We start from the raw sequence: 16,697 nt of genomic DNA on the forward strand, positions 1-16,697 counted from the left end.
CTTAATAGGACCATATGAGTAAAGTAAGTTATGTGCAAGTGCCTAGGTGAGTTACCAAGGCTCAGAACTAAACTTCAAAAGATAGAGTCACCTGGAGACAAAGGATCTGTACAGAAGCCATTGTGTGCTGTTCATACCAGTAGATGTACTTAATTTCTTCCTGGTCATTATAAACAGAGAGTTTTATATGCAGAGCACTCAGCTCTAATACGACATGTAGGCCTGTGTGACCGCATGGGCTTAAGAAGTGATTTGTTTCTAATTTATCCTCTGAAGATTTGGCTCAGCAGATTTTTGCCTCACTTTCTGCATGCACTCTTCCATTCTGTATCCTAGGCACTGCACGGTGAGAAGGCTTTGTACAAATCATAAAAGCTAACTACAAATAATTCTGGTCATTTGCCGTCAGAGAACTATGACCGACCAAACAATGAAAAAAAAAACATTTGGGTTAATTTGCTACTATTACTAGATTACTGGATTCAATGSCAGGCAGACAGAATTAGGAGTCAGTAGGACAAAAATCATGCATCATCCAAAATAACCACATTCTCCGAGGGAGTAATTCCCCTCAAAGAACTCTAGCTGGTTCACCTTCATTTGTGAACTTTTAAGAAACTTTCAGTTAAGATGAACTCCTCCCCTTTTGAGGCCAGAAAAATCAGTTCAGGGTTTTTCACCCTCTTTACCTAATTTTCTTCCCATAATATTCCTTTTTCAATCAATTAATGAGAATCAAAACACAAAAGAATCTGTTTTTCTTTTTTTATTATTATTATTATTATTATTTCTAGCAGACAATTTACATAAAATTCCCCTTTTAAGTTAGTGATTCATAACTTCCTGCAATAAACTACTTAAGGAGCAGCTTTGGTAAAGAATGGAATGAAACAACCAACCAAAAAAAATAAAAAAGAACAATCACAGCTGATTTTGAAACCAACACAATTCACCAAATTTAGATTCAAAAGAAAATCTGCCAAGCTGTATTTTCTCAGTGTTTCCAAATATTCTGCCTTCCTCCTCCCTTTTCGAGTCTGTGCAGATGTGGGAGCTGCATTCTGTCAAGCAGTTTGTCCTGCTAGATCACGGAAATCCATCTTTACATGATTCGTAGACCTTGAATAGAGGACTCTAAGGTCTTGAAACAGAGAGAATCTTAATCACAAACTGCTACAGTGTCCTATGTTAAACAATTCTGTGTAAMGGCTGACGTTAAAAGAGGAGCAAAACAAAGAGGGTGGTTGAGATTAGATGTGTATCCAAGGACCAGAGACCACTATGATTATTCATTCCAAACTCCTGCATATATAGGCCAATGACTCCCCCCCCTTTCCCCCAGAAACTGCACTAAAGCAATTTATAATCTCAGTTTCTTATTTAGCCTCTATCCCTACTTAGCTTTCAGGCATTACTAGAATACAGACAAATTCTTTTCTTAAAAACCTGTGTACAGCTGTAAGCAAAAGCTTGGGYAGGTGAGCAGAGACCTCTGTTGGCCAATCCCAACAAAGCAAGCACTTGGGTGCTTGCTTGAATCCCATTTAGGATTTTCAGTATAGTGCTTACTGTATTTCCTAGTTGTTTTACGTAAATTCTTACTATTTCAATAAATTAATAGAGTGCATGACCCTGTTCTTCAGAAAGACAGTGAGTCCAAAGGGAGAGGAGCAAGAAGAGCAGCGGGTCTTGCTGAACCAATGATCATTCTAGCCTGACTGCGGCTAAGGTAGAGGTCGGAAAAGGAAAGAATTAGCAGGATTCCTACAGGAACATGTGTGATCCAATTAAAAAAATTAAGTCTGGATTATGACTATCTGCTAAGCAACGTATATCTGCATTTGTGCTAAATCTTAGATCTGTCTTCCTTATGGAGTTTGTTAATGGTCTTGAATATCCCAGTCCGGATTTCCTAGTGCTAATACAACTTCCATTAGGGCTGAGCCCCAGCAGCTGATGCAAGRGATTAACAAAAACACCACCACATACAGTTCACGTAAGCATGGCAGTAAAAGCATACCTTGAAATCCCAGATGGTCATTGCTCCATCAATGCCAGTGGTGCAGAATTTACGACAATCTCGTTTGTCTATCTCATAAATAGACACTTGGCTGAAAACAGAGAGTGATAGCTGTAAGACAGACACCCATTCCAGAGAGCCAGAAAGCAGGGAAATTTGGGTAGAATTCAACTCCCACTCTCCCAAAGAGAGACATGAGTATAGCGTATCTTATGCTAGATTTTTGGTACGATGCTTCAGAAAAGTAAGCAAAGAAAGGGATGCTGAAAGCTCTTTTAGCGCGTGGTGGTTGTAGTCTAAACATTTCCTTGGATAAAAGCAAATTGCTCCAGAAATGTTAACATCTTCTGGGCTCATGCACTTCTTTTAAATGCAATATTTTATTTGATTAACCTGAATCACTCCTTTTGAGACATATATATATATATATATATATATATGCACACATACGGAAATAACATTTGAAATAGGAAGCTGGTACATGCTCTTGTTTCAGGTGAAGTCTGCTGACTGGATTTTGTCATGTTATCAACCTCTTTTGAACTATYTACATATTTGATAAGATAAGCCATGTATAAGTTACTGAACACATTAAACACAAGCAGAGACTGCATGCATGCAGTGTTAATGATTAACTTTATCAACTTCCATGCAARGCCCAGAAATTGATAGTTGTTATGGCAAATTCAAGCTCCCAAAGGAGCYTGAAAGAAAGCTCCTTCCCCTCATTTTGACTGCTGAGACACTCACGTTATACTGTTTTGGTGCAGTGTCTCCAAGGTAGTGTTACGATCTTCTGTAGTGGCTCTTTTATCCATGTTTCGGAAGCGTTCCATGGCAGAAATATTGCGCTGGATGCTCTGTTTTGGAATGTCTAGTTTGGAAATGAAGGTCAGCAAGCCACGGTCATCACAGTTAAAGAGCATTGGGCAGCAATCATGACCCTGCAACCAGACATCATGAAAGCATGTCAAGAAACATAACCACCTAATCATGAGGAGAGTTTCTTTCCAATACCTTTAATTGCAGAAATGCAAAGGCTGACACTATTGAAGAGGTTTCTACTACTAACTTTGCAATGTATGCTGTTTCTCCCTCTCCAAAATACTGTAACACTCTACAAGAAAATAATAGACACTTACAGCTGCCACCATGCTGTTCTCAGAGACAAATGACACACTCAGGAGTGGGAGGAACTCTGTTTTCAGCTGCGAAACCCTGAACACAAGAACATTTGTTAAAGGACTTCATTGAAACCTCTCATCTTTGGCTCCAATAGAACATAAAAGAGACTGTTCCCAGACATGGATTATTGGAAAAGAAGTCAGTGTAGCTCAGCTGTTGTCCTGAAGTGACACCAGAAGGTTGCAATTTGTAATAAAGCAAGTTTTAACCTAATGACAGTGTCCTGAAAGTTCTATATCAAAAATGAAGTTTTCCAGGTGAAATGCTGAAATCATCTAGCATTCTGTGTGTAAACAATAGCAATAGTTTAAAAAGAATATTGAAACAGAAAGGGCTCAAATTGATGAAGCTATTAATTTCTTTTCTAATATACAAACATTTGAAGTTTTAGCACTTAAAGTCATCTCTTTAGGAGGAAAAAACCTGCATATTAAATAAGTTAACTTTTGTGATTTTATAATAAATAAGAATTAACTAAAAGGCTAAAATTTTCCTAGGATTTCTAGATCACTTTATACTTAATGATATCCCTAGCCATCTATTTATACAACTTTTGCCATGAGAGCCATAATTCAAAATTAAGCACAGCAATGCCTGGATGAACAAGACATCTCTGCTATTAAAACGTATGTGGAATCTCTTCCTTCTTGGTTAGAAAGCCACGGAGACTGAAAAGTTATTAGGATCAAGGTGAAGAGCAGAAGAATGAATGGTTAATAAAATACTTTGTTGAATTTGAGGGAGTAAGTTAAAACCTTGCAACAACAGTGTCTTAAGGCCAAAGGACAGAATTGAGATTTCATGAAATGAACAACTTGTTTGCCAGATCCCTGGTAGGGACAGAGTCTTGGTAGTTATGGAGCAGACACGTTTCTCCAAGYCTCTCGGATCCATTTACAAGGAAATACTGGTTCCCCAGTCACCAGAGCACAACACATTTTTTACTTTCAAAGCAAATGATGGTACCTTCATAGAACACGTCCTTGTAAGAAATTTATATTATATAATCTAAAATTCTCAAACATCTAATAACTAACAAAAAGAGCATACTTACATCATATTTTTTGAGGCATCAGCAACTGACACTGTACTATCATGACTGACCCAGGCTAGGCGGTTACCGCTGGCAGAAAAACTGACACTATGCACCCATCCACCGCTTCCAGCGCCCCCAAATTCTGACATCAGCTGCCCAAAAGGCATCTTGGAGCCCCATGGTGTACTGGCTGGTTTTTCATCGACTTCCTTAATGTAAGCAGAAAAAACCCTGCAAATAAAAGATTTCAGCATGAACATAGACAAAAAAAACTCCTGGGAGTTGCATATTTCACATTGAAAGCAACTACATACATCCTAATTCTACCAAAATAAACCACTACAGTATTTTTAAACAGCAAGCCACTACTGGCTGGGAAGCTTTGGTATACAGAGAGAAAGCAATAGTACAAAGGGTGAATGAATACGGATTTCTCATAAATGTCATATTCTGTTTCTCTCTCCTTTTTTCCAGAAGGTGGCATAAAAACATGTATTGTACTTGCATTTTCCACTGCGCTAAGATCTCCCTTTCATCCTTCTGCAGTGCTAATGACCCTCAGAGTCAATTCTTCAGTTAGAGAAAAACCAAGAGTTACAATATATAATTAGCAGCTAATACAAACACCTACAAAATTACCCATGTTTAAAGAACATTCACCTTTTAGTAGGATTTCAAAGAAAGAAAGCTGATGTCCAAATGCCAAAGAGGCTCTGTGCTACCTTATTCTGGCTCATTACCTAAAGAATGCCTCAAAAACCTGAAATACCACAATGTTTTTACAGTTTTTTTTCCCAGCACTACAATTTTCGAGGTATGTTTAAATAGAAAGCCTCCCCCTTTCATCAAATTCTTTCTGCATGATTCAGACATGCCACAATATGGTGTTCTTGACTGTTACCATGGAAGTTACTGGGACGTCACAAACATAGGATAAGAGTCCATTGAACAGGAGGAGCAAGTGAGCTACACCATACTACTACCAGAGAAACATTTCAATATAAAAGAAAAGCAGTGATCAGACATTCATGATTACAGTAAAACACAAAGAATTATTTTATAGTGAGTTTAAGGAAATGTTACTCTCCCCCCTCCTTTTTTTAAATCCTTTACGTGTGCAGCATGCTCTTCAAAAAGATACCTACATTCAGTTTATTCAAATAAAGCTGACCGTTTGGAACACGAAAGGTTCTACTGCAGCTATATTAGGTACAGATTTTCAGAAAATTAAGTATGAATTTATAGTTAGCCATATTGGTTTAATTATAATCTAATGATAATCCTTCAACGAACTGAATTTTAAAGAACCATCTGAAAGGATGGTTCTCTTAATGTATGGAAATAGAATGAGATGTTTAAAGCRACAGCCTTTGACACAAGGCAGAAGAAATCAGTTCCTAAGTAGTGAGAGACCTAGAAGATAACTGTTGGTGTATATACATATATAAAAAAAAGTATTTTCACTTACTAAAGTCTCTCTCTATTTTAAAAATCATCTCGGCTTGAAGGTCCCAGTTATCCCCACAGCAACATTGTCCCAGCAAGAATATAAAATTCGCACCTATGTGGTGCTGTTAGATATATACATACATACATATATATATATGTTTTTCTAAAGATAAATGTAAGAGGATCTCATCTAGGCCAGCCACCAAAACACCCTGCTGATACCTATCGACTTGGAGTCTCTTTTGCCCTCCATTCTTTTTCCAAAATGCCTCCCACTCAGCTGCTTATTTGTTGGCAGCGGCTTTGGCCGATCCATTTCATAATTTTCTTCAGAACCATCTATCAGAACAGATGCATACTTCAGGCCCAGATATCTTTATTATCTTTAATATGCAACTGAACATTCCCTAGAACTGGAATTCTAGAGCTCTTTGTTCATCTTTAGCAAAGAGAAGATTCTTTTATGGGTTTGGGGAAGCAATATAATCATAAAAACAGTACCCATCTCCATTAATTTTCCTTTCTTCCTTTAATGTTCCTGTATGGGGATTTCTATGACAAAAGAGGCAAGATTATTAAATGATTCATCCTAAAGTACACTTTTAAACAAGAGCAGGGAGTTTCCCCAATGTTTTACCAAAATCCACTTTTTAATATACATCATTTTCAGAGAAATGAGATGCAGGTMAGAATGAGTTTTCCAATGGGAAACAGAAGACAAAGCAAGTCTTCCAGAAAACACTTGGGAGGAAATTGATTCAACCACATCTTGACTTTCTTAAAACAAACAAACAAAAACCTCAAAAACACAAAAAGAAAATGATTCAAATCCAACTTCTCAATCAAAAGAGGAAAGAAGAGATAATCAGGGATCCAATGCACACAACAAGCACTGGAAAAAACTCTAAGACAAAAGAGCTGAAAATCTGGAGTACCAGATACATATATCAGCTGACCTAAGGCCAGAGTCCTGAGATGCTTTATGAAAAAAATTCCACATGTGAAAAGCAGTTGCTTCTGGAAGATGAATAAGTACTTTTTACACCACATTTTTGGGACAGGAAGTGAATATGTATAGTTTATCTAATTAGAAATGGAAATAAGGCACAGAATAGAGATGACTCTCCTCTTCTTGTCCAGTTTTAGTTTTACATCGCTCCTTAGATATAAAGGTATCAAAGGATCAAGACTTTAGATGTATGTGTTTCATTCTGAAATAAGGAATATAATAGTTGGTCCCACCTTCCCCTCCCACTTCTTCTTAGTCATTTTTAGTACACACTTTGAAGCTTAAAATTGCCCTATTACATAAAGGAAAATTCTGCTTAAAAAAAAAGCATCTTTCATTGTTATTCAAGGTACAAGTGATTAAGTAAAATATGAATAAAAGTCAACCACTCTGCAGACAGCTCCTCATGCAGACCTCATTATAGGGACCCCAACTGCTCAATACAGAGCAACTCACAGGACCTATCCTTTATGCTGTAATTTCATAATCACCTTGGCAGAATACCTGTCCGTCTCGCATGCCAATCTGCTTATGCCAGCCTTTTTCTTAGTGTTCTTAAAAAAAMCAAAAAAAAMCAAAAAACCCACAGCACAATATTTTGTTGTGCTGAGTTTCAGGTGGATCAATTCCCTGACTTTGCTTATCAAATAGCTGCAGGAATGTTAAGGTTAGCACAGGCGAAGGGSAAAAAACAAGTGGCTCTCGGAAGCAAGAAGGTGAGATAATTTCTGGAAGTGTCGAGTTACTCTGACTTTGGAACTATGACATTACGATATTGCTTTTTAAATTCAAACTAACTAGCAGTGGTGCTTTTCCACAAGATAGCACTTATTAGTTTAATTTCAGCCTAAGTAGATCTGAGCACTTAGCACATGTATAATAGTAGTACTCCAGCGCATTGCGGGTAAAGAAACCTMTGATTTTATTAAATTCACATGGATTCCTCAGCAGAGAAATGTTAGTAGTCCAAAGTCTGCATGTAGTGGCATCAAAGGCAAAGTGTCTTAAGCTGGGTATTTTATTTTAGTAACAGCATTAGTATGTGATGAGCTGTCTTCTATTCTGATAGCACATGCATGATTAACACACTTGTGCTACTGACTAATTTGAACCAGTAACCCAAATTCATTTACAGATGCTTTATTTTCTCTCACCTGCACTTGAAGTCACAGGATCCAGCAGCCAGCAAAACATTGTTGGGGTGCCAGTCCAGGCTAAGGACAGTGGAACGAATGGGCTTTTTAATGTGCTTGCTCACCCACCTAAATAAAAAAGAAATAAAATGTATATAAAAATATTTCACCAGAGTCCCTCAAACCATGAAATATGTCCTAGGAAAAAAAAAATCACCCCTAGTCAATGACCRAACACGTCAGTTTTGCAAGAAAACTCACATTGTGCCCAACTCTTCCATATACTTAAGACTGCCTGAAGTAATTTGGAAAGATTGCAGATTCCCATCTGTATCTAAAATTTTAAAACTATAAACAAACTCATGTTAAATCTATATCTGCATCTCTTCATTTGAATCCTATCCCCCTTCTAGCCAATTTTTATAATATATCAGACTGAACTCCTTCACGTGAATTTGGCATAGTAATTGCCTGGTTCCTTACATCCTACGAACAGGAGCTCATCTTTGACCACGGTACGGAGCTAAGAAGCACTGCTTTCTTAGACCACTGAGCACATTTCCTCTCCAACTCCCTCCACTGAATTTTACAGTGGTCTCTGTTACTTACTGACTATTCTAGTCTTTACATTGATTATACAATAATTATAAAACCCCCAAAGAAACGTGTAAACCACTAACAAGATGGCCAGTTTACGTATCTTGATTATTTAAAGCATAGTGAAGAGCGCTCCTGATGTTGAATACATCAGTATAAGCTAACTGAGCCTAAATATGTCTCAGCAGATTTAGTTTGTTAGAACAGTTTACAAAATAGTAATGAAATCTGTTATTCACTATTTGGCCTTTGAGCTGATGGTGCTTTTTCTTTGGATTTACTTCCACCATGAACAAACAGTTTAAGGGACATGTAAAAGGATCACACTAAAATTGTCTGTCTTCAACATATGGGAGTTTGAATCTTCTGCAGACAAGTGAGGCAGAGAAAACATTAACAACCAAATATATTAGAACGCAAAAAGCTCAAGACAATCTTTAGAATGAATTTTACAGATGGTCTCATTGTTTACCATCTCCACATGGAAGACTACGTACAGAATGGTGGGCAGAGAAACCTGTGTTTTTATGCATGTTTATGCAACCCAAAATAATTGATACTTAACATACTGATTTAATTAACAGATGACATGGCAAAAGCATCTCCAATGACAATTCCATTAATATCAAAAGTACTAAGTTTAGATTCTAAAGAGAAAAAATGCTAATGGTAGAAACATTTCTAATAGTCCTGTCTGAAATCTATAAACTGTGATGAGACTGTATGACAGAATACGGAACAGGTAGATAACAAGCTTCAACATCTGCTAAATGGACCACCCTGGAGATAAGCGACAGACTTGAATTCTTTAATGACAAGAAATGGTCCAAAATAATTGATATGGAAGAAAGACTGAAGTCACAGTTTCTTCATTCAACTGGGGGGAAGGAAATATTTGTCTTTTTTCAACTATACACTTGCRGCACAGAAATTTCTGCTCTGCAGAATTTCTTGGCACTTTGAGAAGAGCAAAACATGTTTAGGGCAGCCAACTAGAACATATCCATGCTGACATGTATAATCTGAAAACAGACCAAGTCCAAGGCCCTTTAGGTGCTACACCAGAGTACAGAATTAAAACAATGAACCTTTTCCCAAGGATGTAGGAGGTCCATGACAGAACTGATGAGACCTAGCCCTCTCAATTTCCTGAGGACTTCAGGAATTAGTAAAATAGTAAACTAGGTACCACCACTAAACTCCAGGCTTTAGTTTTCCCAAGCAAACTTTAAAGATATAAATGGAAATCAAATTTAAACAGCTCACCAATCATTTTCAGATTCAAAGTAGCACACTGATATAAGTCGAGCTCCACTTCCTACAGCAAATTTATTCTCCAAGGGAGACCATTTCACAAAGGTGGCCGCACGATTAATTCTCAGGATCACGAGGGTTGGCTTCCACACGCCGTCTTTCTGACTCCAGACATAGGCATTACGGTCTGCACCACAAGTTACAATGCGATCGCTTTTGGGAGCCCAGTCAATACCTGCAATTTAAACCTCATATTAATAATCTTTTCCCTTCATACTGTTTGCCCTACAATAAGCCAAAATTAGAGACAATCTTCACAGCCTTCTACCACAGAGACAGTTAATGTTACATTAGTATTCCCTTTGGTCACTTATTCTCCAGGCACTATTTTAAGTTGTTATGGATATTAGTTTCCCTCTCAAGCTTTCATCAAAATTGCAGATCCCAAATTTCCAGATTCCACACAGGATTTGTCTGCTAAGGAAGACAGCTCTGAAGGTTGACCAACAGGTGGAGCTCTGCAGACTGGCTAAGATCTCTCTACCATCACTCTCCTTCCAATTACTGACTTCTGCAAGAGGCCCCCGTTTCAATAGCTAAAACCCAGCAATTCTACAAGTATGCACAAATCTCTAACATATTTGTTTATTTGCAGCCAGATCACAGTCATGGTCTAAAAGTTTAGATAACAGTGTTTTTTCTGGTTAGAATTTATCACTCTTTATGTACTGATAGAACCCTTGCATGTATTCCATGACTGTTAAGGCTGTGCCACAAAAAAAGAAAAAAGTTTACCAGGCAAAAACAACAAATGTAAAGGATCACTGTAAGACAGTCTTTGATAAACCTGCCATCACTTCTTTCCTTTTCTATGCAATGAAAATATTTTCAACTGGAGAGGTTCATGGGAGTGTTATTTTTTCATCTTTTCTTTAGCATCCTCCTTTGCAGTGTGCAGTCCTTAAGTCTCCCGCCACAAAATTATATTTCAACTGTTTGCTATAACTGTATTCCCTTAAGCATATAAGCAGAAAAAAGAACAAAATATACAGAAAGAATTTGTACCAATTTGTACCATACAGTTCATATACAGTCTACTTCAAAATAGGTTTATGCTTAAAAAGTCCAATTTTCAGGAACTTGGTAGTCTGAAAACATAGTTACACGAGTCAGTCTAGCACTGCTTTTGAAAGAGGGCATCTTGCCTCTTTTGACCTCTCTTTCCCATCACCTCCCTTGCACCAGCAGCAGTGCTGTTCTGACCTCATGGTGAGCCAATTCAGTTTTTCAACTTTGCAGAAAACTAACCCAGCAAAAAGAAGGAATAGTGTTCTGCAGTTAGTGAATTGAAGCAACTTGCCACAAGTCTCAGAATCAAGACACRGGAAGGCAAGACAAAGGACCTTGTCCCTTGTGATCGGAAGCTAGAGGGGCAGCAGCAGAATCACTCCTGTYGGAGGCAGTGAGTGGTCTGATCAGTCTGTCTCCGATGTCTAACCACAGCCTAAGTCTTCTTTTGAAGATGAACATAGCATCTAGTATTCCAAAGGTATATGCTACACAGGAAGGCAGAGATAGGTCTTTTCCCAAGTCATGAATATTTGGCTTCTCTCTAACACCAACAAGTATAAGAAAAGAGCAGAGATAAGCCTTTGGGGAACGGCATGTCATTCGTAAATTCAATCCAAGTGACTCTTTGCAAAAGAGCACAAACAGTTGTGCTCTCTGATTGTAAGAACCAAATAAATCGCATAAAGATCCTGCAAACTCCCACTGGGCAGATGCTTCTGTCCATTAGTGAGTTGAGAACAGGAAAAAAGGATATTGCTGTTTGGGAAAGTGCTTATATTAATTACTTTCATTTCTTTAGAGAATAAGCCCTTATAAAAATATCACCAAGAAAAAAATAGCAATTTAAAAGCCTACCACAGGACAATTTCATTTTAAATATAACACCTGGTGACTCATCCTGGTAGCTCTTACATTTTCTTTCTGGATCTATAGATATTCTGGGTCTGCAGTAAAATATACTCACTGATTGTCGTAARTCCAAGATTGACCATTTCAAGACTCGTGTAAGTGGAATTTTATGCTAGAACTACATTTTCCTTGAAAGACAAATTTCCAGGTTGAAAAAAGCATTAAAATATGAAGTATAACCAACACAGTATCCTCCTGAGCCTGAAGAAGACTGGAAGAGTAGATGTATCAGAACTGAACAGCAATATTTGTTTAGACAGGGTATTAATGTCAAAGCTTGATGATTACAATTTAAACGTGGAAGAGGTTTATACACTCACAATTCTAAAAATTCTACCAAAAGTCCCATCATTGCACTATCAAGCTGCTAAACATCACTGCCTCTAAAATCTCCTCACTGACTTCTGTGATGTATAACTTCAGTAGCAGCACAGGTTTCTGAAAATATGAACTGAAAGAACAGCATAAAACTGCAGGTCAAATTAGCAACAAAGGATACTATACTCAGTGTGAATTAAAAAGTTCAATTTAAAGAGGAGGTTAACTTTCTGTAGGATTTCTATTTTGCCACAAAATTAAAACACAGGTATAGAAGTTGTTCACCTCTTCAACAGAATTTTAGTACAGATTTTTTGCTTACTTCCTTTTCACTTAGCAAAGTCAAGGCAGTTCTTAAGGCTTTCCTCATGCATCTGTTTGAAAGGTAACCCCTATTCTTTCTGCTTGCTGAGGACGCTACACAAGTATTCTTCTGCACCAGCACAGAGGAAGGGAAGGACTGCTTCTCTCAGCAGCTGTGGCAACTTTAAACACTTATTGACCTACAGCCAGGGTACTACAGCAAAGAGAAAAGAGATGCACTGATACAAAGTTGGTGAAATGAAGCACTTGTACAGTCCTTAAAAAAAGTTATTTATTGCTATCAGAAACCAGCACAACAGTTGTATACTTGATGAGGTATTAACACTAGCATTTGAATTAGAGCGGCATGTATCACCAGGAGAGCTTGTGACACCACTGGATTATTTGAGAAGACTGAAAATTGATTCTCATTATGTTCTTATGGATGAAAAATAAATAATAGATAATCAAAGAAAGGATCAAAGTTTTTTTTTCTTCCTAACATTTGTTGCACACAGTCCAGGAAAATGCTGCAAAGCTCTCCATAAAGTGAGAATGCCAACCTATGAAAAGATCTATTTACTCGACACTAGCAGATTTCCTGTTCGGATACTTGGGCTGGGGGAAGGAGGGGGCTGACAAAGTTAAAGAATGTCCTTAGCCATGTCTGGCACAATACATTCTTCTCTTACCTGTAATGTGTCCGTTGTGTTCCTTTAGCTCATGAGCTTTTACCCACTGGTTCCCACTCTTCTTATAGATGTGGACTTCATGATTATTAGGGCTAATGGCAATCTCTGGAGGGAGACAACAAACAACCCAATAGTAACGAAAGCTTTTTAATACCAAATGCTTTATTTGGAAAGACTTTCCAAAATATAATCTCTATTCTCAAATTTCCAAGCATTACATGTGTTTTGTAAACCAGAGGACAACATCCCAGGATAATCTCAAATAATTACTGTCATAATATGGCTATGAGTACAATCAACAGAAGGACAAATTTTGAACATGAAAATCCAAGCTTTGGCATAGAACTAGGCTATTTAAAAAAAGGGTTGGGTTTGGGGCAGGGGAAAAAAAAAAAAGAAAAAAGGTAAAAAGGGTAAGAGCCAGGTCATACTCCCATGTAGATTCAGGCCAACAGGAAAAACCTCCTGGAACACTGGTAAGACTACATTCACTCATGGGCCGTGTTCCAGTAATGGATTTAGAAAACTGCAGATTTAGAAGATTTTGGATTATAAATGGAGCATTTAGCATGCAGCGCCATATACTTGACCACACCTTCTTTAAACACGATCCAGAACATCCCAAGACCAGGGACTGACAGCAAATAGAAAATAACAAATGCAAAAACAAAACTTACGAGTACGATCTCGGTTCCACGCATGGCAGGTGATTGGCTCTAGTAAAAACTGATGTAGAGACATTCCGAATTAAGAGTTATTCCTATGTTTTAAAAATTGAAAAAGCTGAAAGATGTAAAAGTGAAAACAAAACACTTTAAAATCAGATTAAGTATTAAAAAAAAAAAAAACAGTCTTCAACATTTGCCAAGGTTGGCTGAGTCCAGTATTACATCTTATATACAGAAGATGACAACTCGCTCAGTAACTACATAAGAGTGCTAAAAAGCTGCCTTTGCCATRTGTCCTGCTAACTTTAGTAGGCAGATGAATTTTAACTGTTCTGCTTACTATAGCTAATTGCAATTACCCTAAAAACCTCATACTATTGCTTCTTAGTATATCCTCAGAGGTGAGAGTCAGGTTCTCGTCAAGTCTAACAAACCTAATAATTTTACTGTGAAATTAGAATACTTCAAAAAAATCCATCTAGGTATATATCTCAGTGAATTGACTCAAATCCCTGACATGTATTAAGGCTTACAGGCAGCACTACAATAAAAATCTTTCTTTTTTTTTTAATATGTCAGGAGATTAAATTGACATGTCCAGAACATTAATACACAACTATAATCTGCTGACATATTATTCGATAAAACCATTTACATGTATCCTAGGGAAAATTACTAAAATTAGTAATTAATTAATTACTAATTTCTTCAAATTAATACAGGCACTTAACTGCTCTATAGTTATGTCTTCTTCCTCAAGAGATTCAAACACTAAGAGAACAAGCTAAATTAGTCTAGTTTGTAAATATTTTAATTTGTTTAAAAAAAAACAACACTAGATACCCATTTTTTTCTTTAACTTATAACTACATCAGAAGAGACAGCCCTGAACATCTGCAACTGGAGATGCACTGGCCAGCAATTACAAAGCAGTTTAAAATCTTATATCATATTCTATGTCCCATATGAATCAACGGCAGCATAAACGGATGGAAGATAACATCATAACAGCTCAAGGTCACCTGTAATAATTAAAATGTGCATAGTTCAATACAYACAACTTAGATTTGCCAATTCCTTCCCCCTTCCATATATTCCACTAAATTTCATAGCAATTTATTCTTGGCTGATGGATCAAAGTCTTTCTACCTCTACATATACATCCAAAAAGAAAATCTATGTGATGTCATTCCAAGACATCCACACCCATTACAGCCCGAAATTACAACATACCCAAGTATGGCCATGTTAGCCGAGGGTGGAGACTTCAGGGCAAGGTAGGAATTTGGAGGCAAACAGGAAATGAATGGCAATCCAATAGAAACTCGGGAGTGAATGAAAGATGAGTAAGTTCTTACTGTGTTTAGCAATTACTATCACACCACTAGTATAACAAATATACTGAAAGTGCTGAATCCTGAAGCAGAGATGATACAGCAGCTCACCAACGCAAATAGGTGGAAAAACTTTTTTCTTTTTTCTAAAGAAATCAAGCACTGCTGTTTTAAACTTAAAGAAATATGACTTACAAGTGGATTGGAAGGGTACTTCAATTATAACTTTCAGCTATATGATCTTTAAGTCCACTTCATAATTTTAACTGACACAAATTTCATGATTCTTCTAATAATCATATTCTGCAGACCAAACTAAGCTATTAAATATATGCAGTCCTAAGCAAAACAATTAATTATTTTTAATTAATGTGAGAATGTTGACATAATCTGAGTTACCTTTGACCTTGGACAGCCATGATTTGAGATTCCATGTGTTAATGTAAGCAAAACAAGTCTGCAAATTGCTTCTTCCACGATCTTGCTTTCATACTTGCCAACATGCAGTAGCAGCACATTTCCATATACAGGAAAAGTTGAAGAGCTATTCTACCAACAAGGAATGCTCAGCCTTTTCTACTCTTTCCAAAATAAAAATGTAAAAACATCCAATCCCCCCTCCCCAAGGAATGTAGCTATTTCAAAACACTTTCTAATRCAGCCCTGGTATTTTCTCCACAGATTGGCACTATGTATTAATGATACAGTCCCGTCCTAATAATATCTAGTTCAGGGTTTTTTACTTACCAACCTACTGGCTGTTCCAAAAACTTGCATCTAGACAAGAGATATGATCCATCCTTGCCCACTGATAAGAGTTTCTCAAGCATAATAACCTATAGCACGCAACAGCTTCCTGTTTTGGTTTGGTAACAAACTCATAAAAAACAATAATGATGATAACCTCAAAAAGCACTACTATTTCTCTTGTCCGATCTTGCAATATTTATTTTCTTTAGGAAGATAAATCTTGATGAAATCTTCCAGCTATATTTATTTCTTATCAATGCGCAAACAAAATCAAACTCGCACTTCACTACAGAAAATACAACCAGCTCCAAGTCTTGATATAATTGATATGTAGTAAAATCCTCAATACCCTCCTGCAGCCAATCTCAGAATCTAAGCTACTCTTAAGCTAACTTTGTTAGAAAGGTACTTAGTGTAGCTATTTCTAATTTTTTTTTTCAAAATGCAGAGTAACTGTCCTTGAGTCTCAGTGCAAAAACATGGAAATCTTGTATGCTTGTACAGCACAAGCTTCTTGGACATGTAGGCTGAAAGGACTGCGGTTGGGAAGGACAGGACTCAGCTGCTGTCATTCCTCAACGGGGCAAAAAATATGTGGTATAAGGCTATCACTGGCCGAGCAACTAGCAAGGAATCGGAATTTGAGACAGCACGTGTGTGTGCCTGAGAGATAACTTTTTAATCCTAGTCCATTTTCAGCTACCTTTACATCATTTTCAAACATCTGGAAGAGAAGCGCCTGTAACTGAGGGCTGCCTCCCACTGCTGTCACCCCCTTCCAAATCACGCCGCGCCGCTCCCCCGCGGGGGGACCCTCCTCGCCGGCAGCCCCCTGCCGCCGCGCACCGTTAGCGCCGCAAAGCCGGCCGGCCCGGGACAACGCAGGTGCGCGGCGGGGCTGGACCGGCAGGGGACGGGCGGAGGGAGCCGGGCGCTCCCCGCCGCCCCTGCGGCCGCCTCCGCGGCCCC

General features: G+C 37.8%; 1 protein-coding gene across 4 annotated transcripts; it reads right to left on the reverse strand.

The window, feature by feature from the left end:
* Window positions 1–751: 751 nt before the first annotated feature.
* Window positions 752–16,508, reverse strand: ARPC1A (actin related protein 2/3 complex subunit 1A). 4 transcript variants are annotated; one of them, XM_026083182.1, is made up of 11 exons: window positions 15,378–16,505; window positions 14,878–14,968; window positions 13,654–13,736; window positions 12,977–13,081; window positions 9,696–9,918; window positions 7,854–7,961; window positions 4,260–4,472; window positions 3,163–3,238; window positions 2,771–2,964; window positions 2,021–2,111; window positions 752–1,141 (listed from the first exon to the last, which is right to left on the reverse strand). In XM_026083182.1, the coding sequence occupies exons 3-11, from the start codon at window positions 13,715–13,717 to the stop codon at window positions 1,103–1,105; spliced, it is 1,113 nt and encodes a 370-aa protein (XP_025938967.1). In that variant the 5' UTR covers window positions 13,718–13,736; window positions 14,878–14,968; window positions 15,378–16,505; the 3' UTR covers window positions 752–1,102. The 4 variants fall into 4 exon arrangements, with proteins under 4 accessions (XP_025938967.1, XP_025938965.1, XP_025938966.1 ...); XM_026083180.1 differs by having other exon boundaries at window positions 13,654–13,759; XM_026083183.1 differs by having other exon boundaries at window positions 1,122–1,209; window positions 13,654–13,759; window positions 15,378–16,508.
* Between the last annotated feature and the right edge of the window lie 189 nt (window positions 16,509–16,697).

The sequence above is a fragment of the Apteryx rowi genome, unplaced genomic scaffold (genome assembly GCF_003343035.1).
Source record: "Apteryx rowi isolate R43461 unplaced genomic scaffold, aptRow1 scaffold_6, whole genome shotgun sequence".
NCBI lineage: Eukaryota > Metazoa > Chordata > Aves > Apterygiformes > Apterygidae > Apteryx > Apteryx rowi.

Bases quoted from the DNA above. Each gene is read 5' to 3' on its own strand.
- ARPC1A (XM_026083181.1), bottom strand. From the start codon at position 13,717: ATGTCTCTACATCAGTTTTTACTAGAGCCAATCACCTGCCATGCGTGG. The intron at 9,919-12,976 runs GTAAGAGAAGAA...TTTAAATTGCAG, and splicing joins ACACAACGGACACATTACAG to GTATTGACTGGGCTCCCAAA. The intron at 3,239-4,259 runs GTAAGTATGCTC...TCTTGTGTTCAG, and splicing joins GATGCCTCAAAAAATATGAT to GGTTTCGCAGCTGAAAACAG.